The following is a 26,305-nucleotide window of genomic DNA, read 5'->3' as shown; positions in this document are numbered from 1 at the left end:
GCTCCTCCCAGGCCTCCGCAGCCGCTGGCTCCCCAGGCTCCGCACGCCCAGCCCAGCCCAGCCCAGGCCAGCAGTGGAGCTGGGAGTGCAGAGGCCACACACATGGGGTGATGGGGACTGTCCCAGACACCACATGCAACACACCCCAGCACGAGCCTGTGCTCTCCCTTGGAACGGCGAGCCTGCCTCCTCACCCTCCTCTCCTCTCCTTCCCCCAGGTGGCCCCACAGAGGCTGAGGCACCCGCTGCCGGTTTGGGAACAGACATCACCCTGATGTTCTCAAAAGCAAGTGTGATGCTGCTTTTGTGATTATAATTTGGAATTAAAGAGAAGACTTTGTCTCCACAGTGACAGAATCCCACCAAACTCCTTCCTGGGAAGGGCAGCTCTGGAGGGCGGTGCTCCAGGGGGTAGCGAGGGTGACGGGAAAGGACGGGGTGAGCAGGTGGGGCATGGAGTACGTTCATTTGGGGACCTGGGTGTCTTTAGCTCCTCACGGGCTTGGGACATGCCGTGTTTTGCTGTGGGGCTGGGGGAAGCCGGTCTCACACCTTCCTAAGGCACAGCGGGGCACCTCTGCCTGGCCTACTGGGCCGAGATCGAAGCAAATCCTGGTTGTCGCGGGTGTCACCAGGAAGAGCGGGCGTGGTGTTGGCGCTAGCTGCGGATAGCAGCTCCTCACGGTCAAGGTCGTGGGCAGGCGGCGAGGTGGTCAGATAACATGTCACTACAGGGCTCCCTGGTGTCCGTGAGCTCACGGCAGACGTGTCTGTCGCCACTGAAAACCCACCATCCGAGCTGCAGCGGGAGACGAGGGGGATGCGAGCCGCTGGCCCTCCCCGGAGAATAAAGTAAAGGCATTTGGGTTTCCTTCCACAAACAAAAGCACAGAGAGACGACACACATGTTGAGAGGTTAAGTAGGTATCATTCTTCTCCTAACACGACAAATTATCTTTCCAGTCGTGGCTCCTATGTCCTCAGCAGTGCTGCCATCACGTCATGGAGACAGTGACAGGGACCTAGACTGGAAAGTTCTTCTTCGTGGGCAGAGACAGGGCGATGACAATATCGTCGGAATCATCGGAGTTGACGTCATCCCCGGGTAGAGGTGCCACGGGCTGCGGCCCTGCGAGAGAGGGGTCTGCGAAAAAATGAACCACAGGGAGACAGGTCAGCCACGCTGACCTCAGGGGCTGCCACCACGGACACCCTTACACTGTCTGGTCTTCCCCGGCAGGTAAGACGGCAGCTACCCCCAGAAGCAGTAAGCCATGGGGCACACAGGCGCACAGGACCCACTCACACCCCTGCCAGAAAGCCTCACGCTCCTAGCCTTCACACTCAGCTCTGAGTGTCCTCGCCATTCCCCAAATCCAAACTCCTGCAAAAGCGGACATTTGCCAGCACGGAGGAACCTCCAGTCCGCGCCGGAGGAATTCCCCGGAAGTCATTCCCACAGCAGCAGCCCAGGAGTCTGGGGCCTGGCCGGGCGGCTACCTGTGTGTAGGAGCGTTTCTGCTGGGTGCAGTGGCTCACGTCTATAACCCCAGGACTCTGGGAGGCCAAGGTGGGAGGGTGGCTTGAACCCAGGAGTTCTAGACCAGTCTGGGCAACACGGTGAGACCACATCTTAAAAAAAAACAAAAAACAAAAAACAAAAAGCCAGCTTCCCTGTTAACTCGCTAGCCACTGGTATGGAAGGCAGGAGGGGGCAAGGCACGGATCGCTGTGAGCCTGCAAGCTGCTCGGCCATTCCCCCTTGGATGCTACTTCCTTCATAAGCATCTAGAGTGTTCAGAAGTTTTAATCCACTCTAGAATGGGAAGCCACCTACAGACGGGATGGGGGTGGGTACCAGAGCTGAAGAAGGGACCGGCCCTACCACACCAGCAGCCCCAGAGCTCCTCGCGAGGGAGCCTGACTCTTACTGCCTTGAAAGATGAAAGTAGAAAAGTAACAAACTGCTGATGTGAGATTTTAAAAAGGGAAGGAAATGGCAACTCGGCCATGCTGCAGATACTGTAACTGTGTCAGCTTTTTTTTCCTGCCACTTCCAAGAAAATTCATATTAAAGGGGAACCTTACGAAATTAAAAACAGTTTTCATGGTGATCTTCAAAAACAACCAATCAGCTCAAACAAAAGCTCTATTTCTACTTTTCACAGAGACATTTCCTTAGGTCAATCAAGCTGAATCCCTGGGTCACTGGGATGAACTTGCCCCTTCAAAATCACTTGCGTTTAGCAAGAGAAAAGGGCAGCACCAAGGCCCGCTTTAGCCCCTGATCAAAGCCTCTAAAGGTCGCCAAACGCAGGGTCTGGTGAAGCCGGCGGAACAATGGAAAGCCTTTCGCAGAGCCCGTGAGTCACAGGCCGGCCGGCGGCTTTGCGCGTCTGCACGTTCTCCCCGAAACCCCACAGGGCTCCTCTTTTGGTTGAGCTTTACAAATGGAGGTTTTGGAGCGAATAGCAAAGTTCAAAGTTTTCTAGCTCTGACGAAACTAGGTTAAAAACTGACTGAAAAGAAGAAAACGTGATTTCCTATGTGGCATTTCCAGGTCAAACGTGGTGTACAGTTCTTAGCTCGTGCAGGAGACTCTCTCAGACACAGCCCCTGGTGGGACCCGCTAGGGAGGGATCTCCTAGGAAAGCAAGGCCTCGGCCCACCATGGGCCCCGCACTTACTGGAGTGGTGCTGGGGGGCTGCCGCCTCCCTGGGCCCGACCTGAAGGGACGTTCTCATTAAGGCGTGTGGGTCCCGGGCAGGCCTCACCCTTCCTTCACCCCCGGCCTTCATCACCCTCATCCTCTGGGCTCAGAAGAGCCTCTTCCTTTGTGGTTTTCCTTGCTGTTCTGTCTCCTCCCTCCCTGACTCCACCCTGGAGACCTAAGGACTCAGCACAGCAAAGCCCTTCACCTAACACTTCCCACGCGAGAGGCCCCGCACGCCACACTCCTCAACAGGTCTCAAGGCTGCCCTTCTCCATCTCCCGACAGTCCCGCGTCTCGACACTGCGCCTCTGCGCTCATCCTCCCTTTACAGGAAATGTCAATGAGCGGTTTCTAATTGCAGGATAAGACACGGGATCTCAAGTCTACACAGAGCAGCATAGATTTGGGGGTGCAGTGGCTTTCGAGCTGTCTAGCCCGTTCTCTACTTTGCACATGAAGGGACTGACGGCCAGAGAAAGGCAGGGCCCTGCTGGGGCATCCCCGTCAGCTCCCGGCAGCTCTGGCAGAGCAGGGATGAGGCCTCACCCGAGGGTGTGGTATCCTGCAGCGCCAGCGGCTTCTTCACTGACTGTTTTTGGGCTTTAACAAAATAGAAAAGGAAACAATAACACAGTTTTACTTAACAAACAAATGGGAGAAATGCTGGCCCGAAGGAGGAAGCCACCTCGGGCCCATTGGAGCTGAGGGCAAAAATAAAGACAGCAAGGACCTCTGCAGTTCCAGGGACAAGGGACAAGCTGGGCCAAGGGGGGCTCTGTTGGGGGCCTTCCTTGCATAAGGCGACGCGTAGTTCAGAGGCAGCTCCAGATGGGACACTCCTCCCTCCCATCCTGACACAGCCCGGGCTTCCTGGAGGTGGCCACTGTTTGGCTGGGACCTCAGCAGACCAGCTGCCCTGGTGCCAGAATCCAAATGAATGAAATTACCAGGAGGAGCTGCAAGGAACGGTGGGGAGGAGGCGTCCCCATGTGTGGCTGAAGCCGATCTCTTCTTCGTAGAAGCTGCGGTGGTGGTTCTTTTACCGGTAGCGCTGGAAAAAAGAAAACGCCAGCTGATTCTGCCCTTAGAGAGTACAAACCTCTCTGAGGTTTACGACAGGCCTCACTAATTTGCCTGGAGGCAAGTATTCCAATGAAAGCAAACACACAGCCACCCCCGAGCCCCACGGCCAGCCCTGTACCCGAGATGCACCCAGGGTCCAGAAACGTCCGGCCATGAAGAGCTTCAGACACGTTCCCTGTGCATCTCCTCAGGGACCATGCTGAGGTCAGGCCAGTACGGTTTTATAAGCTGGCCTCAGACAGCTCCCTTCCCTGTCTCCTGTCTGGGCCAGCCCAGCTGCCATTCCCCAGGGATGTGGTTGCAGGTTGCAGGGCCCTCCACGTCGTGGCTGGGGCTCGCTGCCCAGCGACGGGTCCCCGACTCCTGAGCCCATGGTGTGTCCCAGGCCACATGGGATCAGGACCACGAGATGCAGATGCGGCCTTGGAGGGAGAAACTGCCCACTTGGAAGTGCTGGGTGGCTGTGCGTCTCCACCGTGAAGGCCGAGAACCAGAGCAGTCTGTGATAAGAGGGGAACAAGCCCCACGCAGGGTGAAGCGGAGGACGGTGAGGGAGCGGGGCCGTCTCTTCCCTCTACTCTAAACTCCCCCTCTGCCCAGGCTCACTTCAAGGGGTTTTGATTTCTGCAACCAAGAGAGTCCCAGCGAATCCACCGGGAGGCCTGTAGGAACGCCGCCATCTAGACCCTGCACGCGTCGCCTGTCACATGCCATGTCCGACACCGAGGTCACGTCACAGTTCTCTTTCAAAGGGATGACGTATCAGCACAGCTGAAAGCCAGGCCAGACTGATGGTGACCTGAGCTACACGGTGTCTGAAGCTCCTCCTTATCTCCTCCCAGTAGGGAAGAAGCGGCTCTGGAAAGGGCTCCCGAGGATCAGAACTTCCAGCCCGCTCCACGTCCGTGGTGCAGCAGGGAGTCCTCACGACGCGAAGCCTTTACTCAGGCCCCAAACTGAGGTCCCGCTGGCAGACGGCAGGTGCTGCTCCAGTTCCCGCTACATGCCCTGGGCCCCGTGCTCTGTGCCCACTGCAGTGGGCAGCCTCCTGCGCCACATCTGTGTCCCAGGGGGCATCCCTGTGACCCCGACTCACCTGTGCCTGGCCCGGGCCAGGTGTGCCTGCAGAGCGGACTGGATGGTGATGATGGCCTCCTCCTGCGCAGGGCTGCCCTCGGCCTGGGCGATGGGGCTCGGAACACGGGGCACGGGAGAGCTCTGGGGTGCAAGGACAGTAGGGAAGACGACTGTTTGGCAGCCCCCTGCTGGCTCCCGGTGCTCGGCCCCTGGGACACCCTGGGTGTAAGGGAGACAGGAAGAGCTCAGTTTCCATTTCAGGTGGCCCTGCCTCCTGGGAATTGCTGGTCAGTGAGGAGCCTCCTGGCGGCAGGTTCTGAATTTTTAAACTGTAGGGATTCTTAAACAAACACCTGGTCCTCCTTACAGAGGAAGGGCTGGCATGGCCTGCGTCTATCTTCGGTAGTTTTTAGCTACATCTTCATGGAGCTATTTGACTCTCCGGCAGCTCAAGGCAATCTGGCCCTAATGCCATACCCATCCGGGGCCTGTGCAGAGGGGCCTGCGTGGCCTACGTGGCCAGGGATGGAGTGGAGGGGATGCCTGCTGGGCGGGCGGGGATGTGGAGGCTGAGAGGTGCCCTGTGCTTTCTCAGTGGATGGAGTGTGAGATGAGCAGCTCTGGAGATGGCCACTGGGATGTCCAGCACCCCGATGTTACCTGGTCTGGGAGGCCTGGCATGCTGGGCGGCTCTGAGCCACGTGCTTTGCTTGCTAAGAGCTTTGTCCGCGCCAGATGTCCCCTGAGAGCTGCCTGAAGCACCACAGCCGCCTGTCAGGGAAGGAAGCAGGGAGAGAAAAGTGGGTGTGAGTGCCCGGGGTGACGGCGGGCGAGACGGAGGTGCCGAGGGGAGAGCTGCCTCGGTGGTAGGGAACGCAACTCCTCTCACTGCTGCGCAGCCATAGTCTCCCAAAGAGCCTTCTGTGCTCCCACTCACCCGAGTCGGTCAGAAACTCACTGGCACCCCAGGGAGCACAGGGCGCGGCGCCTGTCAGCACGGTGGGGACTCTGGGAATGGGAGGGGCCCGCTGCTCACTGCAGTCCCCTTCAGTGGCTACTAGGAGCTGGTATTTCACACGTGGTTATGTTTTCATGTTGGAGCGTTTTTCCGCGTTGGAATAGTTTACTGGTTTCATCTACTTTCCATATACGTTTTCTAAATCAAGCAAGGGGCAACAGGACCTCTAAAGTGATCTTAAGAGAATAATTTATCCTTTGAGCTTAATCTTAAATGATTTTCTTAGGAAATGTGGCCGGGTGCAGTGGTTCATGCCTGTAATCCCAGCACGTTGGGAGGCTGAGGCAGGATGATCACTTGAGGCCAGGAAAATTCAGACCAGCCTGGGCAACACAGCAAGACCTTGTGTCTACAAAAAATTAGCTGGGCATGGCATACTCCTGTCATCCAGTGCTTTGGGAGGCTGAGGTGGGAAGATCCACTGAGCCCAGGAGTTTGACACCAGCCTGGCCAATATGGTAAAAACCCGTCTCTACTGAAAATACAAAAATTAGCCAGGCGTGGTGGTGCATGCCTGTAGTCCCAGCTACTCAGGAGGCTGCGGCATGAGAATCGTTTGCACCTGGGAGGCAGAGGTTGCAGTGAGCCAAGACTGGGCCACTGCACTCCAGCCTGGGTGACACAGTGAGACTCTATCTCACTCCGTGAGAAGTCCACGCTCCATTTTCGGGGAAGCACTTACTTTTGAACAATCTGCCTCTAACCCCGTGAGCGCCCCCAGCCTGATACGGGCAGCTCTCAAACACGTTAGGAGAATGACGAGTGTGCCCACCGAGCCCCACGCCAAGTGAGGTTAGCAGGCTTGCCGCTGCTGGAACAGAAAGCACCTTTGTTTTGTCTTAAAGCAAGGGGAAGAACGCTGGGGTGGGAAAAGAGCTCAGCAGAGGAGGGCGAGGCAGCGCTGGCTATCAACAATGAATGATCCGCCAGAGTGCGGCGACCACATGGAGGCTGCCCAGAAGCTTCCGGTAAAGCGGCTGCCAGATAGGGGCGTTCTGCACCAGACGGAGGGGTAAGAGGGGCACGCATCTCTGTCACGCCACACACTGTGCACACACTGGCAAACCCCACGCTCACCACAGCCCCACACAGGCAGCCTCACTGCTATCTTTAGAGATGAGGACCCTGAGGCATCGGGGGTGCCAGGGAGAGAAGCAGGATGGGGAGACAGCACCCACCACTGACTGGCCCATTGGCCGAAGAGCCTGGGTCCCCTCACCCACTCGCTGGAGGGCATTTACCAAACGCCTCCCACATGCAAGGCGCTAGTCTAGGCACCAGAGGTGTTGTGGCAAAAAAGAGCTTGCATTCTGATGGGAGGCTGGCAAGAATAACCACAAAGTGAGATGCAGGCAGGGGCATGTGCTAGGAACCGCAGCAGGCTGCGGGGACTGGGAGCCTGGGCAGGCTGTGGTGGGTGGGGCAGGTGGGAGGCTGATGTGCTGGAGACCTCGGGATGAGGGCCTAAGGGCTGCTAGAGGATGGGATTGTCAAGAGACGGGAATGTTGGAAGTTGCCACTGCAAATGTGTCAGATGGGTATGGACAAGGGTGTGGCTGTGGGGCAGGTTCAGGGAGGAGGAGGCCAGGCACAGAGGGGCTGCAGAACTGAAGGCTGAAGACTAGGGCAGTGGCGAGCAGGGGGCCCTTCCTCAGGGACAGTGTGGTGAGCCAGGCGGGCAGTCCAGCTACCTGCTCGTGGAGGGCGCTCACGCGGCTGTGGCCTGGCCGCCAGATGCCAACGTTCTCCCACTGCAGCTGCGCGCAGGCCACCGAGCCTGGTGCGCCGCCCGCACCCGTGACCATACCAGCTGTCCTGACTGTAGAGTATGAACCCCGTGAAATTTGGACAGTGTCTGGCTGGTCTGTTACAAGTTTCTCTTGTGCCTGGCACATGGCAAGAGCCTAGCAAACACTTGTGGATGAGTAATGTGGCCAAGGGGAAGGGGACAATGGGTGGGGCAGGGGGAAGGTAAGCCCCGCCCTGATGGCAGAGCTGTCAACCCTGCTGGCATCAGATGCACCTGGGGAGTGTGAGGACAAGCGGGTGCAGGGTCTGCCCCACCACGGAGAAGCAGCTGCCGGTGAGGAAGAAGGCAGCGTGAGAAGCCCTGTGGCCCGGTGCCCGCTCTGAGTGACTAGGGCTGGGGCCTCTCCCGCGGTCTGAGTGGAAATACACTGCGGTCCCCGAAGGGGCCCTAGAGGAGAGGCGAGCATCTCCGAGGCCACCAGAACTCTAGCAAAATAACGATCTCCCTTTCCAGCTCCTCCCTGAAAAGGATCATGGCTGGAACTGCACTGTTCATCCATCTGTCAGTTCTCAGCTGTGGGTGACATACTCAACCTCCATTCCAGTTCCACGCCCTCGCCCCGTCTCAGACTGCTCATCCCGCTGGCTCTGCTAGGACACCCTCCCCTCACTTCCCGGTGCAGCGAGCTCTGACGTGTGTCCCACGAGGCCCACCTTGCACGTCACCCCTCGCAGGGACCTCCTGGCCTTTGTGTGCAGGGCTGGCCGCCCCCAGCGCCACCCTGGGCTGTAACCGCTTGTTCACTTGTGTGTCTGAGCCTCTGCGTCCCAGAGCCTCTGAGACTGTCCTACGCAGGGCTGGTGATCAGTGAATATGCATGGAAAGAATGAATGGAAGGAAGGAATGATTGAAGAGATTTTGAAAGTGGGAAATTATCCAAATATTTATTTGATGTTTCTATTTCTTATGTATGTTATACTTAATGTTGGGGTCTGGTTTGGTTTCTTGAAAAGGACTCACCGGGCGTGGTGGCTCACGCCTGTAATTCCTGCACTTTGGGAGGCCAAGATGGGCGAATCACCTAAGGTCAGGAGTTGCAGACTAGCCTGGCCAACATGGAGAAACCCCATCTCTACTAAAAACACAAAAATTAGCCGGGCGTGATGGCGTGCACCTGTAATCCCAGCTACTAGGGAGGCTGAGGCAGGAAAATCGCTTGAACCCAGGAGACGGAGGCTGCACCACTGCACTCCAGTCTGGGCCACACAGCGAGATTCTGTCTCAAAAAAAGAAAAAAAAAAAAAAAAAAGAAAAGAAAAGAAAAGGACTCAACGCATCTTTAAATATCCCCTCATCTACTTTACAACAAAATGCAAATCCGTATTTCAAAACTGATGAAATAAACCTCACTTACCTCATCCAGAACAGCTTTTTTTTTCTGAAAAAAAGAAAAAATACATGAATAAACACGAGAAGGATGAATGTTTCCCCACACAGTGGTTTTCAGCCCTTGATCTTGCCAACAGGCGTCAATCAAGCCAACAAGAGGCCTGGCTGCCCTGGCTCCTCCCTCCCGAGCTGCCGGGGCCCAGCAAACAAACGCCTTTGTAAGGAGGACGAAAGTGAGAGGCAGAATGAGGATGGCGGGAATTCTCCGGGAGTCCCGAGGTGGCCCAAGCTGCAGATGAAGGGATGTGTCTGTGCCGTATGCCGGTCCTCTGGCTGTGCAGAAGCGACTCCATTAGGCCAAGCTGTGCAGCTAAGGAGGTGGATGTGGGCCCGATGTGAGAGCCCTCTCACATCACAGGTGTCCGGACCACTGTCCTTTCTGGATAAGTCCCAGAAATCGGAGGCTGAGGCTGCCTGCTGGGGACGTTATGAAGGGGACTTTGGTTCAGGGGTTTGGATCACTGGCCTCAACCTGACTGGTCATCAGTCACCCTTGGGTGTCTTGGGAAGTTTGTGTGTCTGCAGCTGACACACAGCATCACAGTCAGCAGAGAGGGTCCCGCGGAGCACGTGTTCTTATAGATGTGAATGAAGTCCTTCCCACATGTTGATGCCAAAATAATCAATATGCACTTAATGGCACGGAATGGCCACGGCCAGATAACAGGTACATGAGCCGGCTGATTTTCCACAGTCATCAGAGTGCACAGCCCACATTTGTACTACTGTACACAGGATCTGTCCCTTGGGAGATTAAGCAGGAACTGAGTACGAGGACCAACAGAATGTAAGATGGAAGCAAAGAGATATATACACTGAATAAGAGAGAGACAGAGAGACAGAGAGACAGACAGACAGACAAGCCAGCATCTGCTCAGCACCTGAAGGGAAGTCACTAAGTTTTCTCCCACCCTTTTGGGAGGACCAGGAGTTGGCCCCGCTAATAAGGAAATTGCTTTCCAGACGAAGACAGCTGTGACATGAAGGACACGAAGGCCACAAGGGGAAAGGTGGTGGGGACAGACTTCATGGAGGCCAAGCTGTCCCCTGTAAACTGCTGGCTAGTTACCAAGGGAAACTCGTTTCTTTAAAATGGCGAAAGCCAGCAGCCATGACCAGGTTAGAAACACAAACAGGGGCCGGCCTCAATGTGAGACATTCTTGCCAAAAGCAAACCTGGGTGAATCAGAGCTGGAGACCTTATTTCTCATTTATGGGAAATTAAGGGGACAGAGGACCAAGTTAATGACCCCACAAGGAAACAGATCCAGGACAGGGAACATTCTGTAACACACTGGCCCACTCTCTGCCAAAGAAAATGTCTTTAGGCCGGGCGCCGTGGCTCATGCCTGTAATCCCAGCACTTTGGGAGGCCAAGGTGGGCGGATCACAAGGTCAGGAGATCGAGATCATCTTGGCTAGCATGGTGAAACCCCGTCTCTACTAAAAATACAAAAAATTAGCTGGGCGTGGTGGCGGGCCCCTGTAGTGCCAGCTACTCGGGAGGCTGAGGCAGGAGAATGACATGAACCTGGAAGGCGGAGCTTGCAGTGAGCCGAGATCGCGCCACTGCACTCCAGCCTGGGCGACAGAGCGAGACTCCGTCTCAATTAAAAAAAAAAAAAGACAATGTCTTTAGAAAGAAAAAAAAGGCCGGGCACAGTGGCTCACACCTATAATACCAGCACTTTGGGAGGCCAAGGCAGGTGGATTACCTGGGGTCAGGAGTTCGAGACCAGCCTGGCCAACATGGTGAAACCCTGTCTCTAATAAAAATACAAAAATTAACTGGGCGTGGTGGTGTGCACCTACAATCCCAGCTACTTGGGAAGCTGAGGCAGGAGAATTGCTTGAACCCGGGAGGCAGAGGTTGCAGTGAGCCGGGATCATGCCACTGCACTCTAGCCTGGGCGACAAGAGCAAAACTCCATCTCAAAAAAAAAAAAAAAGAAAAAACATCTAGGTGCAGTAGCTCACACCTGTAATCCCAGCACTCTGGGAGGCTGAGGCAGGTGAACGGCTTTAGCTCAGGAGTTCAAGACCAGCCTGGACAACATGGCAAGACCCGTCTCTACAGAAACTGGCCAGGTGTGGTGGTGCCTGCCTGTAGTCCCAGCTACTTGGAGGGCTGAGGCTGGAGGATTGCTTGGTCCCAGGAGGTTGAGGCTGCAGTGAGCCGTGATTGTGCCACTGCACTCCAGCCTGAGTGACGGGGTGAGACCCTGTGTCTATGAAAAAAGAAAAAAAAAGGCCGGGTGTGGGAGATCATGCCTGTAATCCTGGCACTTTGGGAGGCCAAGGTGGGTGGATCACCTGAGGCCAGGAGTTTGAGACCAGCCTGGCTAATATTGTGAAATCCTGTCTCTACCAAAAATACAAAAATTAGCTTGGCGTGGTGGCGGGCACCTGTATCACAACTACTTGGGAGGCTGAGGCAGGAGAATCGCTTGAACCTGAGAGGGTGACCTGTTGGTTAAAGAAAAGAAAGTATGGGGGCTGCTGTGAACCACACTAAGGAGATGTAACCAACCAAGCCCCGGGCTCTGGCGGGAGGTGGGCTGAGAACCGCCGTGACTGAATGCTGGCGGGAAACAGATGGCTGCAGGCGGCGTCTCGGGACGTTTGGGAAATGTGAACAGGAAGGGCCGGTAGGTGAGGATATCAAGCTGCTGTGACAGTCTGAGGGGCAGTTACTGTGCTGTGCGCAGGTAGAAGATACTGTTCCTTAGAAGATACATGCTAATGTCTCATAACATCTAAAACCCACTTTCGAATAGTTCTGGAAGAAAACTGTATGAAAAGAAATCTGGCGAGATGTTCAGTATTGCACAAAACGCACCCAGAACGGATGAGTCAGTGTGTGAATGAGGTTTTTATTTTCTGTATGTTACGGTACTCGGACACCCGGGGCCCGGCTGGCCCCCCAGGCCTAGTCATTCCTAGACAGTGCGTGGCTTGCCTTGGAGCACGAAGACTCACAGGGAGCAGCCCGGGTCGCCTTGGGGAGCCTCACCTTGTGCTTGTACACCTTCCACTGGGCCTGCAGCACCCTGGCCGCGGCGTCTCTTCTCCTGTCAGAGCAGGGGGCGCGGGGCCACGGGCGCCCCCCCTCACTGGTCTCCGGTGGCCAGTCTTGCTCGCAGTGCCTGCTGCTGGGAGTGGGGGCTGGGAGCTCTTGGGCCTGCAGGAAATTGAAGGAGTAAGAGGACGATGAAGCCAGGGCAGGGACGAGCAGTATCCAGCAAGGGGACAGGATATTACTCTGCACGGTACGGCTGGGCTTATCAGGTGAGTCTTATTAATGTGGCGAGAGCTGATCCATGCTGGTCCGCGGGCCACATGACAGCGGTCTCCTGCACTGCTGAGAAACCATGTCCAGGCGAGCACACACGTGCAGACACACTTCTCGTTAAACTCCCTCAACTCTGTCTGGCCACGCCTTCTGGGAGAGAGAGAGGACGTTTCTTCACACAGCCGTCACACACTCACTACACTCGGTCACATTTGGTTCCTGCAAGAACTGTTTTTCTGGGGTCCTTTTCTGTTTTCTAGTTTAACACTCTAAATTATAAACATGGGATTTCTGGGATTGAAGGCATTATATATATTTCTACCATGGTTTTTAAGGTAGAAACAAGCCAGGATTGCTATAACGACCACGGAAATAACCATGATTTCAGGCTGGGTGCAGTGGCTCACGCCTGTAATCCCAACAATGTGGGAGGGCCAAGCAGGGAGGATCACTTGAGCCCAGGAGTTCAAGACCAGCCTGGCCAACACAGCGAGACCCCATCTCTATGAAAAAATTTTTAAAATACCCGGGGTGTGGTGGCACACCACTGTGGTCTCAGCTGCTCAGGAGGATCGCTTGAGCCCAGGGGTCAAAGCTGCAGTGAGCCATGATTGTGCCTCTGTAGTCCAGCCTGGGCAACAGAGTGAGACCGTCTCTAAAAAGAAAAAAGAAAAATTATGATTTCTAACACTGATGACTCCAAATGTATCATCCACAGGACACTACCCAGTACAAACGAAAAGGCCTCTCATGTCAAGAATGCAAGCTCGGTGGAGAGCATGCTGTTGCTGAAAGCCCTCCCCAGAGGCAGACACGAGACCGCTCCCAGTGCACACTGGGCCAGGCGCGGGCACAGGTGGCCTGTCCACAGGCTTGAACCAACACAGAATGGATTGCACTGGCTTTTCATTATCTGTGTGTTACGACGCTTGGGCATCTGGGGCCTTGATGCCCCTCTGGGCCAGGCCAATTCCTAGACAGTCAAGGGCCTGCCTTCGGGCACGGCCATCCTATGCGAGCAACTAATCCAGTGTCCACACTCAGAATCGCCTCCTGCGCTGGGCCCCACCCTCCAGGAGGCAATATTCCTCAGCCTTAATCACCCAGGGCCAGGTGCGGCACAGCTCAAGACCACCCTGTGGCCCAGGTCCCGCTGAAGTTCTTCAAGCTTCCAGCCCGCCGGCCCCGACCAGCCAGCTCGCCTCACCTCGCCCGCTCCTTCCCATGATAAAGGCCCTGGCCCAGGTCTTCCGCACATCCCTGCCGCCTCCTGGCCGACGCGCTGCTCCTGCGCGGCCTTGCATGCCCTGCCTCCTGTTTCTAGGGACCTGGGAGTGTAAACTTCCTAGGACAGTCACTTGCATGTCTACACATCTTAACATCCCTGACGAAGATGCCCTGGGTACATCCACACAGCCAGCTGTTTCCAGATCCCTTTAGCTGTGGCACCAAGTTGCTTGGCACCAGCATGCCGGCCCTGGGCTTCCACATTCCGATTTTGTGACCCTAAGAAAAGCCTCATCTTCCCTCAGTCCTGACACATTTTCAGGCCTCTGTTCCGCTAAAGTGAGATCGGCTGTTAGTACGTGGCCCGTGCCAATGTGATCGGAAAGGTAAAATCAGCTCCTCAGAAGATAAATGAACATTTACTCACACAACTACACACGGTTAAAAAAAATCTAAATGTTCACATGCTTATAAATTCCTTGAGGCAACTCTTAAACCCACTCTTGTCACTCCATTTAACCTGCAATTAATCATTCCCACGTGAATGCTAAGAGCCGATTCCCCTACTCGGAGAGCTGATCACTCAATCCCACTCTTCTTGTCTCTAAAATAGAAATGTTTCCTGAGGAGGAAAATAACACAAAGCTAATACATGCTTATTATGAAAAATTCAGACAATACTAAAAGAAAGTTAAAAAAAAAAAAAAAACTTATAACCCCACCACACAGAAAAGGCTGTATTTCAGCAGTATTTTCAGACATTTTTGTTTTCTTTCTCTCTCTCTCTCTCTCTCCTCTCTCTCTGTTTTCAGACATTGTTCTTTTCTCTTTCTCTCTTTCTTTCTTTCTTTTCTTTTTTTAGTGAGACAGGGTCTGGCTCTGTGGCCCAGGATGGAGTGCAGTGGTGCGACCTTGGTTCACTGCTGCCTCCCAAGCAGCTGGGACCACAGGCGGTGGCTTCGATTGGTTTTATCCACGAGCCCCTCTTAGAGCGAACCGCAGCCCCAGGATGGTGACACCAAGCTCCTTGCTTCCTGCCTGAACATGCATGGGCCCACACCTGCCCTCCGAAGGATCCGACCCACTGGAAGGGGATTTGTGAGGACGCCTTTCTGCCATCAGAAGTGCAAGTGCAGGCAGCACCGGCCATGGTGACCAGAGCATGGCTGTGACCCTCCAGGGAGGCATCAGAGGGCCGGGAACCTTGGAGCCACAGAGACACTGCCTCGACCAGCTGCCCCTGGGTCGCGTCCACACACGCGGGGGGAGTGGAGAGGCAGGAGGGCATCCGCCTAGGGTCCCTGCTCACCTGCCGGGTCCCTGCTAACAGTCACTTCATGTTCAACCTGTGCACAGCTGAGTGACGGCAGAGAGGGCAGAGGAACCCCCACTCCACCCAGAGGGCAGTGCCCGCTGAGGCCTTGCTGGCCTTGTGTTCTGCAGAGAGGGCAGAGGAAGCCCCGCTCCACCCACAGGGCAGTCCCCGCTGAGGCTTTGCCGGCCTCATGTTCTGGAACTTAGATGAGAGGAGAGGGCGCAGGCCTAGGTCCACGCAGAGGCCTGACTGAGCCTTTGTCCTTTCCCCCCACGCCCCTCCTGCCTCTCAGTGACAGCTCCAGCCACACACCTACACCCTCCGCACAGCTGAGCTTTCGGTTAACTCTTTACTCACCAGCCTTGAGACTCAAATATCAGTTCGAGACGTCAATTTGCTGACAATTAATCCAAAACGCCGGACTTTGACACACACGACATGAGTTATAGAAATCAGTTGTGATGACAAAAGGGAGTGGGATTTTCAGTGGATGGTCAGAAAACAACTCTGGGCAGAGAAACGGTCGGCACCGTCATGACCAGCGGAAGCCTCACCACACCTGATGGGAGACTCGGCCAAATGGTCACCGTACCTTCTGAAGAACTTCTGGGCAATCCTCTTTCTCTTTCTTCATTTCTTGCAGCTCTCGGAGCTTGCTGGTAAGCGTCTGAATCTCCTCTCTAAGGCGGAAAGGGAAAAATGAGATGCCTCACCTGTCACTATGTGATGAAGGCCGGCGCAGGGCAGGGTGGGGCGGGCGGTCCACGCTGAGACAGGGGGACGCCAGGCAGCCTGTAGAAGGCTGGTGGGGTCACGTCTCCCTGAGCCACTGGGCCCCAGCTATGACCTGACGGCACCAGAAACCCCATCGCAGGCTGGGACTTCCTGTTGTCTCCTGCTCTGGGCTGGAAGCCCAACGAGGCCAGGGCTGAGGACCCCCAGGGCCCAGCACCTCTCTTGAAACAGCTAAGAACTAAAAACAGAATCCATTGTGTGAATGAGAAGTAAGTAGGAGGCCGGGCGCGGGGCTCACGCCTGTGATCCCAGCCCTCTGGGAGGCCGAGGCCGGAGGATCACTCGAGCCCATGTGTTTGAGATAAATAAGCAGGGATCACTGGGGTTTTAGTAAACGGTATGAACAGGAGGCGCTGCAGTTTAGATGTTCATTCTAGGTACTAAAGGCAAAAAACAAAAAAAAATTCATTTCTGCACATGCGCTCTTTCGGATTTACTTTAGTTCTGGCCTTCTGACAGAATTCAGTCAGATTTCTCCTGAAAATGAAACGTTTTCTTTTATTCTTTTTTATTTTTTTGAGATGGAGTCTCACTCTGTTGCCCAGGCTGGAGTACAGTGGCATGATCTCTGCTCACTGCAACCTCCGCCTCCCGGGTTCAAGTGATTCTCCTGCCTCAGCCTCCTGAGTAGCTGGGATTATAAGCACCTGCCATTGTGTCTGGCTAATTTTTGTATTTTTAGTACAGAGGGGGTTTCACCATGTTGTTCAGGCTGGTCTTGAACTCCTGACCTCGCGATCTGCCCACCTCAGCCTCCCAAAGTGCTGGGATTACAGGCGTGAGCCACTGTGCCCAGCCAAGGTTTTCTTCATTCCGGTAATCTATGTCTTACTAATTATTCTGAGTGCTAAATATGTCTGCTCAGATTTCTAACCTAGTTTTTTGTGCATTTTAAAAAGTTAAGACTCATCACATAAAATTCACTATTTTAAAGTGTATAATTCAGTGAATTTTAGCATATTCACAATGTTGTGCACCTACCACCCCTATCTAATTCCAGAACATGTGCATCGCCCCAGAAAGGAACCCATGCCCGTCAGCAGCCCCCGCTCCCTCCCAGCCCCTATCAGCAGCACTTGTCAGGTGGGTCCGCCCGTCCTGGACGTTTCCTGCACACGGAATCGTGTGCTGCGTGGCCTTTTGTGTCTGGCTTTCTTTGCCGAGCACCACGTTTTTGAGGGTCCCCGGGCCAGGCCTGTCGGGACTGCCGTCCGCTCTGCACCTCCGTGTGGTCGACCTCAGGGTGTTTGTCCACCAGCAGCTGATGGACCGTGGGGTGGGCGCTGCTTCCTGGCTCTCGCAAACGGCGTTACTTTGAGGGCACGGGCGGCCCCTCTTGAGGACGTGGCCCACACCAGGGTGGCTCTGACCAGAGGCCAGTGTGATGGCTCGTTGGGAAGCGGCAGGTGCTGGCACAGCCAGAGCAGAGGATGCCCCTGGGAGGTGGCCACGATGCCAAAGGGCAGGCCCTGCTCAGCACCCAGAGGTTATTCCCGAGTCGGGTGACAGAAAACCAGGGAAAGACTGCAGGGAGGTGTGGCCTTTCTAAAAACCCACTGGCAGCGAGGCTGAGATGCCACGGGGGGCTGCAGTGGTGGCAGGAGTGCAGACTCGCCTGGCTCCTCTCTCCGGCCCTGACCCAGGTCACATACCTCAAAGCCTCCTCTCTCTCTCTCCTCTCCTCCTCGCCCTCCCTCGCGCGCTCCAGCTCCTTCTCCAGGTCAGCCTTCGCCTGTAGGAGCTGCTTCACCTCCAAACTGCACACACAGAATAGGAGACTCGTCAGCGTTCACGAAAACTTGAGGTTATGTCAGAGCAGGAAGGTGCTTCTGAAAAGTGACGGTGCTCAACCCTTCCTTAGGACAGCGGATGGTGGGGCAGGAGGACCACCAAAGGCCCATTTCTTTTTTTTTTTTTTTTTTTTTTTTTTGAGACGGAGTCTCGCTCTGTCGCCCAAGCTGGAGTGCTGTGGCCGGATCTCAGCTCACTGCAAGCTCCGCCTCCCGGGTTCACGTCATTCTCCTGCCTCAGCCTCCCGAGTAGCTGGGACTACAGGCGCCCGCCACCCCGCCCGGCTAGTTTTTTTTTTTATTTTTTAGTAGAGACGGGGTTTCACCGTGTTAGCCAGGATGGTCTCGATCTCCTGACCTCGTGATCCGCCCGTCTCCGCCTCCCAAAGTGCTGGGATTACAGGCTTGAGCCACCGCGCCTGGCCTTTTTTTTTTTTTTTTGAGACAGAGTCTTGCTCTGTCGCCCAGGCTGGAGTGCAGTGGCGCGATCTCGGCTCACTGTAAGCTCTGCCTCCTGGGTTCACGCCATTCTCCTGCCTCAGCCTCCCGAGTAGCTGGGACTACAGGCACCCACCACCACGCCTGGCTAATTTTTGTATTTTTAGTAGAGACGGGGTTTCACCGTGTTAGCCAGGATGGTCTCTATCTCCTGACCTCGTGATCTGCCCGCCTCGGCCTCCCAAAGTGCTGGGATTATAGGCTTAAGCCACCACGCCCGGCCAAAAGGCCTATTTCTAATCACACAGTGCCAAGGACAGACCTCAGGGCCCTGCCTGCCCTGAACCAAGCACTTGCTGTGTGCAGGGGATCAACAGGACGATGCCAGAGAAGGCCCTGCCATCAGGCCATAGAATGGGGAGTTGCCCCTCCAGCCGCCACTCATTGGCACGGACCTCGCACCCACGTGGGGGTGCTGCAGGCAGGCGCGGGGTCCGTGAATGGGACAGGGGCCTGCCTTGCCTAGACCGTGCCACTGCCCGTGCGGGGCTCCAGCTGAACCGCTCCTACATGCATTTCTTGCGTCCCATGTGGTGTGATAGCCACACACTGGCCTTCAACGGAGACTTCTGTCCGAGTCTCAGATGGACTGTATGCTGTCTGCAAGCCCTGACTGCTCAGGGCCTGTGAGTCTCTATTAAATGCCAGAAACCCAGAGTGCTTAGCAGAGCCCCTGTCACACAGTAAGGGCTAATAAGGTGGCTCTTGTCATGCCACTTTACAGTTTCATAGATAATTCCAGAAGTTATTTACCTTTCATGACTACCTTAATTTTTTTTTTACCTGATGTCTCTGAACTCTGTAATGACTGCTTAATTGGAAAAGCTTGTCATGAAATACGAATTTTTACAAACGACCTATCAATTGCCATAAATGCGATCTGAGACCTCATGTGAGGGGTAAGGACAGTGGTGACGGGTTGGCCTTCTACTGTTCACAGCAGGCAGCAGAGAACTTAGCAGGCTGGGAGGCATTGGCCGAGTTCTCAGACCCTAAAGGGCACACAAATCGCCTGTAGGGCTGGGCGCGGTGGCTCACACCAGTAATCCCAGCACTTTGGGAGGCCGAGGCGGGCAGATCCCTTGAGATCAGGAGTTCCAGACTCAGCATGGCCAACTTGGTGAAACCCCATCTCTACTAAAAATACAAAAATTAGCCGGGTGTGGTGGCGCGCGCCTGTAATCCCAGCTACTCGGGAGGCTGAGGCACAAGAATCGCTTGAACTGGGGAGGAAGAGTTTGCAGTGAGCACAGATTGTGCCACTGAACTCCAGCCTGGGCGATAGAGGGAGATTCTGTCTCAAAAAAAAAAAAAAAAAAACAAAACCAAAAAACCATCACCTGCAGATCCCACTGGATGCAGAGTGTGATTTCGAAGGCCGGGGTAGGGCCTGCGCTCCCGCATGCTAACCAGCTCCCAGCTCCTGCTCCTGCTGCTGCTTCCCAGGCCACTCTGAGGGCAAGTCACGGTAGCTCTTGCAAACTAGAGAGAAACATCATTCCAAAGATGATGGAGGTGGTTGCCTCATGGTGGAGCCGAGCCCAGAGGAGCCGCAAATAGGAGGAGGACAGGAGCCAGGCCGGGTGCTAGGTAGCCACAGGTCACGGAGCTCCGGAACACCCGGTGAGGCCCTGCCTTCCCAGCCCTATGTTCACACCAAGTATTTCACAGCATTTAGGTCTTCTTCTGTTTTTTTTTTTTTTGGAGACAGCGTCTCACTGCCACCCAGGCTGGCATGCAGTGGTATGATTATAGCTCACTGCAGACTCCACTTCCCAGGCTCAAGTGATTCTCCCACCTCAGCCTCCCAAATAGCTGGGATTACCGGCTTGAGTCACTACGAATGGCTAAATTTTGTATTTTTTGTAGGGATGGGGTTTCACCATGCTGCCCAGGTTGGTCTCGAACTCCTGGACTCAGGCAATCCTGCCACCTTCGCCTCCCAAAGTGCTGGGATTACAGGTGTGAGCCACTGCGTCAGGCTGCAGCATTTATGTTTTATTTCATATGTATTAATAGATCATATGCCCCATAAACATATTACTGAATGAAGACCATGCTGCATAAAATCTAATTGATTTTACATAAACCAATGAAAGTAAATTCGTCTCTAGTAGACAATTTGAAGATTTCTCTGGAATTCGGGGTAGAGAGATTTAAATGTGCTCTCCCACCATTCCCTACACTTCTTTTTTGAGTTGAAGTCTCACTCAGTTGCCTAGGCTGGAGTGCAGTGACATCATCATAGCTCACTGCAGCCTCGAACTCTTGGGCTCAAGCGATCCTCCTGCCATGGCCTCCTGAGTAACTGGGACTACAGACATGAGCCACCACTCCCAGTTAATTTAAAAATTTATTTTGGAGAGATGGAGTCTTGCTGTGTTGCCCAGGCTGGTCTGAAACTCGTGGCCTCAAGCAATCCTCCCACTTCGGCCTCCCAAAGTGCTGGGATGACAGGTATGCCCGACCCCTCATGCTTTTGATAATGTAATATGGTCAGTTAGTGTCTTCTTGTTATCATTAAAGCTGCCTTTCTTTCACCACCAAAACGTAAGAAGTTTTAGAATCATATAAAAATATTTATGCAGTGCCACTATGAGTTGAACAGTTTTCCAAACTGACAACTGTTGAACCCCAGCAAAGATCAGTTTCCACAGAGAGTCACAGCTGCTTCCCTGGCGAGGCTGCTGGGGGCACCTCGGGAGGACCTACTCTCTCTGCGGCAGCTGCTCCTGTGGGGACACTGCGGGGGACACTGGCTGAGCCTCGGGAGGACCTACTCTCTCTGCAGCAGCTGCTTCTGTGGGGACACTGGCGGGGCCTCGGGAGGACCTACTCTCTCTGCAGCAGCTGCTCCTGTGGGGACACTGTGGGGACACTGGCGGGGCCTCGGGAGGACCTACTCTCTCTGCAGCAGCTGCTCCTGTGGGGACACTGGCGGGGCCTCGGGAGGACCTACTCTCTCTGCAGCAGCTGCTCCTGTGGGGACACTGTGGGGACACTGGCGGGGCCTCGGGAGGACCTACTCTCTCTGCAGCAGCTGCTCCTGCAGGGCGGCCTGCTCTTCCTTCAGGTCTCTCACGGCCCCTCGGAGACGCTCGTGGTCCTTGCTGTGGTCCCCTCGTGGCTGTCTGTGCGGCACGGAGCTGGAGGCAGGGCAGGCTGGCGGGTGTGAGCTGACTGGCTCTGCGGCATGTGGTTTGGAGCTCTCCATCACACTTACTTTCTGGAGGTAACACAGGCATGTGTTAGACGCTAGTTCTCATTTCTACTTTCTATTTACCAAACCCAGAAAAGAGACACCGAAGCAGGGCAAACCGAGTCTCCAGCAGGGCCACGAGAAAGCTTTGAGGGGACCCGAGTTACCCAGAGACACCACGGGGCACAGGGCTACTGGAAGAGCATGATCCCTGCTCAGCTGTCTTTAATCACAAGTGAGGCACGCCAGACCCCTGCCGAGGCAGGGCACAGGCAGAAGCCATTAAAACAGAGAGCAGGGCATGAGGGGAGGTGACTCAAACAACACTGCACATCTACCCTCCTGCCCATCCCCACCCTCCACTCCTGCCTCTCCCTCCACTCCTGCCTCTCCCGGCTCTCGGACGTGCTGCCCGCTGTGCTTCCGAACCACCTCTGGGTGCCTTGACTTCCCAACAAGTTCTATATTTTAAACGTTCACAATTTATAGAAACTTCTCTTCTTGTTTTTTTTTTTTTTTTTTGAGACAGGGTCTGGCTCTGTCACCTAGGCTGGAGTGCAGTCACAGCTTGTTGCATTCTTGAACTCCTGGGTTCAAGTGTTCCTCCTGCCTCAGCCTCCCAAGTAGCTGGGAATACAGGTGTGCACCACCACACCCGGCTAATTGTTTTCATTTTTGTAGAGATGGGGTCTTGCTATGTTGCCCAGGCTGGTCTCAAATTCCTGGGCTCAAGCAATCCTCCTCTCAAAGTACTGGGATTGCAGGTGTGAGTCATTGTATCTGGCTAGTTTTCTACATTGTAAATATGTAAAAAACTATTTTTTAAAAACGTTTTTCCCTCTAGGTTTATTATTCTTGGCCAAACAACACAGACACTCTAATTTACTATTTAAAATACAAAAGTCCAGGCCGGGCGCGGTGGCTCACGACTGTAATCCCAGCACTTTGAAAGGCCAAGGTGGGCAGATTACTTGAGGTCAGGAGTTTGAGACCAGTCTGGCCAACATGGTGAAACCTCATGTCTACTAAAAATACAAAAATTAGCTGGGCATGGTGGTGGGCACCTGTAATCCCAGCTACTGGGGAGGCTAAGGCAGAAGAACTGCCTGAACCCAGGAGGCAGAAGTTGCAGTGAGTCGAGATTACGCCACTGCACTCCAGCCTGGGCGACAGAGTGAGACTCCATCTCAAAAAAAAAGAAAAAAGAAAAAAACCAGCCAAGCTCGGTGGCTCATGCCTGTAATCCCAGCACTTCAGGAGGCCAAGGCGGGTGGATCACGAGGTCAGGAGATCAAGACCATCCTGGCTAACATAGTGAAACCCTGTCTCCACTAAAAATACAAAAAATTAGCCGGGTGTGGTGGCAGGCGCCTGTAGTCCTAGCTACTGGGGAGGTTGAGGCAGGAGAATCACTTGAACCTGGGAGGCGGAGGTTGCAATGAGCTGAGATTGCACCACTGCACTCCAGCCTGGGGACAGAGTGAGACTCCATCTTAAAAAATACAACCCCAAACAGAGGTCCAATTCCAATAGAATCAGCCTAATTCCTACTTTGCAAAGTTGCGTAGGGGATGTGGGGAAACGTTCACTTCCCAGTATTTCTGGCTGACCAGGAGTTGGGTCAACAGTTCCCTGTGGATTCCAACACAACTCGAGTGGTGGAGGCAGCGCCTGGTCGTTGACGGGCAGGGCACAGCCCACATCCTGCACAGGGGAGCCCGTGAGGGGCTCCAGTGCGAAGCGCATCTGCCTGCGGCCCCGCACAGAAGCTCACAGCCCAGCGAGGGGCGTGAGAGCTGCCTTCAGCGTTGTCTACACCCGGAAGAAGTCTCCTTGTGGTCTGTGTGTGGTGCTGCCTGGCGGACAGCCAGTGCCATGCTCAGCGCCACCTTCCGCACCCCGTGAGCCTGTCCCCACAGCATGAGGCCCCTGGTCCTCAAGGACAGTGGCCCTGAGACGCCTGCTCACCTTCTCCAGCTCCACAATGCGTCTCAACAGCCGGGGCTTGCTCCACTCCACATAACCTGAGGGAAGCGGTGTGGTTTCAAACGGCTCCTGGCGAGCACTGCCAGCAGGGCCACCCTTCTCAGGTACGGCCTGAGGCTCCTCTCCTGCAGCCGGAGCAGCCTGTGGGGCTGCAGAGCCACTCTGACAGGTCCCGGCCCCCTGGGGGTTTCACCAGCACGGGCCCAGTCTCTGTCCCCTTGGACCGTGAAGAGATGGCTGTACTAATGGCCTCCAAGCATCTCAGGGTGACATGCTTTCCCATTCCACCTGGCCAGGCCATTAAGACAGTTCTCATCAAGATCTCCGATGACTGTCATTCTGCCAAATCCAACAATTGGTTCTCCGTCTGTCCCCTTCCTGGCATGCACAGCCCCTCGCTGGCCACTCCTCCCCTCTGCCTTGTTGGCTGCCCCCCGCCCCTTCCTGGCATGCACAGCCCCTCGCTGGCCACTCCTCCCCTCTGCCTTGCGGGCTGCCCCCCGCCCCACCATACACGGCCAGGTTCAGGGCCTGACCCCTGCTCCTCTCACTCCGGGTGAGCTCACTCGATCCACCTGAGTGCTGGTGACCCGCATGCTTGGCTCTCTAGACCAGACCTCTGCCCCGCACCCCTACACAGCCACTGCCTGGCCCGCACTCCCACACACTCAGACCTCCCGTGGCCCTTCCCCATCTCAGGAAACAGCAACTCTGTCTTTTCAGTTGCTGGGACGAAAAGCCTTGGAGCCTGGCTGCTCCCTCTCAGAGCCTACACCCTCTCTGCAGTTTCCCTAAGCTCTGGCTACAAGGTGCAACCAGACCCTGACCACCTTTCACCACACCCACTGCTCCCCCCATCCAGGCCACCAGCAGCCCGACTAGACAAGTGCAGAAGCCTCTGTCTGCCACCATCCCTGTCTCTGCACAGAAGCCAGGGGGCCTCGGGAGGCAGCACGGCCCCCTCCACCCTCTGCCTAACACTCCCACGGCACTCTTAAGGCTCCCATGGCACCCTGCCCCGCCGCCCCACTGGGCTGCAGGGGCCACACTCCACGTGTCTCCCAGGCACTCAGCCCTGCCCTGCCTGTCCCACCCCTGCTGCCGTCTTCATGGCTGTCTTGCCTCTTCCGGGTCCCGCTCAGCTGTCACTGTCTTGGGGGCACCTTCCCGTCAACCCTGCTTGCAGCTGCACACGCCACCTGCCTCACCCCAAAATGTGTCCTCCTCCCCTCCTCCATGGCACGGCCATCTGACACACCCGTCACGCATCTGACCCAGCTCCTCCCTCCCTCCCACAGCACTGTCTCCTCGAGGGATGTCTGTGAGCTTCCGTTCACAGCTCCATCCCCCGGGCACCGCGTGGTCCGTGGCAGGTGCTGGCGCACGTGGGAATTGGCGTCGCTCAAGGGTTCACATCTGTCCTCGTGGTGCCTGTCCAGTGGCCATGCCCCGCCCTTCCCTGGCCTCCCTCCTGCAGTGGCTTTCAGGAAGGTACCCTGTGTCTTGGAGATGGTGGGGGAGGTGCTCAGCACGCGGTCCAGGTCCTCCTTCAGGCTCTGGTTCTCCTCCGTGAGCTCCTGGACGCTCCGGGACAAGTTCAGGAGGGCACTGCCCATCTTCTTCTGCCTTTTGGTGCCCGTCTTCTTCTCCCCCAGGGGCCTGGAACAACCAAATCGTGGGCTGAGGTTTGCATTGCTAAGCTGCTTTCACACATGCTTGAAACGAGGGGCAGGTGAATCACAGCTTGCTCTGCTGGTCATGAGCTCAGAGTGGCTTCTGCAGGTGAGTATTTGAAATCCAATAGGCAGTAATAACTTTGAACCCTAAATAAGCAAAACGTTAGCACCCAAAATGGAACCCCATCCTCATGCAAGGTAAACCTGTGTAACAAAATATCGTACTCAAGCAACAGTATTGTATTTTCCATGCCATCACTAGAAGGGTTATGGAAACGTATCTTGTTCCAGCAGGTGCCTGCAGAATAGCTTAGATTTCACTTCTTAGCCCACAAGGTCTAAAGTATAGTCGATCCTCATTATCTGCAGATCCCATAATTGCAAATGTGATTGCTGCTAAAATGGATCCGTCAGCCCAAAATCAATATGCACGGGGGTTTTGTGGGAATTCTCACACGTGCACAGGTGACGAAAAATGCCAGCTCGGGCTGAACCAGGTGGTGCTCGGCTCCTCACCTCAGCTCATGTAAAAACAAGCGTGCTTTCTGTGGCCTGCCTGGTGCTGTGGCTCTCACATTTCTGTGCTGTTTGCTGGTGATGCTGCCTCGAGTGGGCTGGACTGCAGCGCTGAGTGCTGTCCAGTGCCTCTAAGCTCAGGAAGGCCGTGTGGGCCCCTGTGGAGACGCTTATGTGTGTGCGAGAAGCGTCATTCAGGCCAGCCGTGAGTTTGATGAAAATTAATCCACAATCACTATTAAATAGGGTGTCTTTAAACAGACACACACATTAGCCAGGTTATACTTTGACTGGCTGATAAAAATGTTGCGACCTGGCCGGGCGCGGTAGCTCACGCCTGTAATCCCAGCACTCTGGGAGGCCAAGGCAGGCGGATCACCTGAGGTCAGGAGTTCGAGACCAGCCTTGCCAACATAGTAAAACCCCGTCTCTACTAAAAATGCAATTTATCTGGGCATGGTGGCACATGCCTGTACAGTCCCAGCTACTCGGGAGGCTGAGGCAAGATAATCACTTGAACTCAGGAGACGGAGGTTGCAGTGAGCTGACATCGCGTCACTGCACTCTAGCTTGGGCGACATTTTCAAAAAAAAAAAAAAAAAACAAACAAACATTGTGAGCAGAAGTTCGCAGGAGCCCTGTACCTCCCCTAGGAGCAGTGGTTTAGCATTCGCTCATTCCATGTTCATAGAGACTTTATAACTCTGTAAGGCGGACGTGATAACCACTGCACTACGAAAACCTACAGAGACTTTGTAACTGAATAATGAGAATCAATTGTAGTATCTGGCCCTTTACAGAAAAAGTTTTCCAACCAGTTTTAAGGATTAGGGGTAAAGAAAAAGGAAGGCAGTCCGTGACATCAGCAAGCTGCTGCAGAGGCCAGTGACACGGCCAAAGCCACCGTCAGGGATCAGCCA

The 26,305-nt window shown here is 54.9% G+C and overlaps 1 protein-coding gene across 11 annotated transcripts in view; it reads right to left on the bottom strand.

Annotated features, from left to right (window-relative positions):
* Nucleotides 1-908: 908 nt before the first annotated feature.
* The window catches only part of IQCE (IQ motif containing E), a 50,666-nt gene continuing 25,269 nt past the window's right edge, over nucleotides 909-26,305 (bottom strand). For 5 of the 11 annotated variants that reach the window (XM_073012866.1, XM_073012867.1, XM_073012872.1 and 2 more), the window contains 13 exons: nucleotides 24,689-24,852; nucleotides 23,176-23,231; nucleotides 21,035-21,234; nucleotides 17,373-17,477; nucleotides 15,518-15,605; nucleotides 12,105-12,272; nucleotides 9,057-9,080; nucleotides 5,535-5,645; nucleotides 4,894-5,093; nucleotides 3,662-3,765; nucleotides 3,261-3,314; nucleotides 1,501-1,632; nucleotides 909-1,144 (listed from right to left, as the gene is read on the bottom strand). In XM_073012866.1, coding sequence (XP_072868967.1) covers nucleotides 1,023-1,144; nucleotides 1,501-1,632; nucleotides 3,261-3,314; nucleotides 3,662-3,765; nucleotides 4,894-5,093; nucleotides 5,535-5,645; nucleotides 9,057-9,080; nucleotides 12,105-12,272; nucleotides 15,518-15,605; nucleotides 17,373-17,477; nucleotides 21,035-21,234; nucleotides 23,176-23,231; nucleotides 24,689-24,852 — 1,528 coding nt within the window. In that variant the 3' untranslated portion in view covers nucleotides 909-1,022. The remainder of the gene's footprint in view (nucleotides 1,145-1,500; nucleotides 1,633-3,260; nucleotides 3,315-3,661; nucleotides 3,766-4,893; nucleotides 5,094-5,534; nucleotides 5,646-9,056; nucleotides 9,081-12,104; nucleotides 12,273-15,517; nucleotides 15,606-17,372; nucleotides 17,478-21,034; nucleotides 21,235-23,175; nucleotides 23,232-24,688; nucleotides 24,853-26,305) is intronic. The other 6 variants (XM_073012869.1, XM_073012873.1, XM_073012868.1 and 3 more) reach the window with 3 other exon arrangements.

The sequence above is a fragment of the Chlorocebus sabaeus genome, chromosome 28 (genome assembly GCF_047675955.1).
Source record: "Chlorocebus sabaeus isolate Y175 chromosome 28, mChlSab1.0.hap1, whole genome shotgun sequence".
Lineage (NCBI taxonomy): Eukaryota > Metazoa > Chordata > Mammalia > Primates > Cercopithecidae > Chlorocebus > Chlorocebus sabaeus.
Note: the sequence above shows the minus strand (reverse complement) of the source record. Positions and strands in the feature narration are given on the sequence as shown.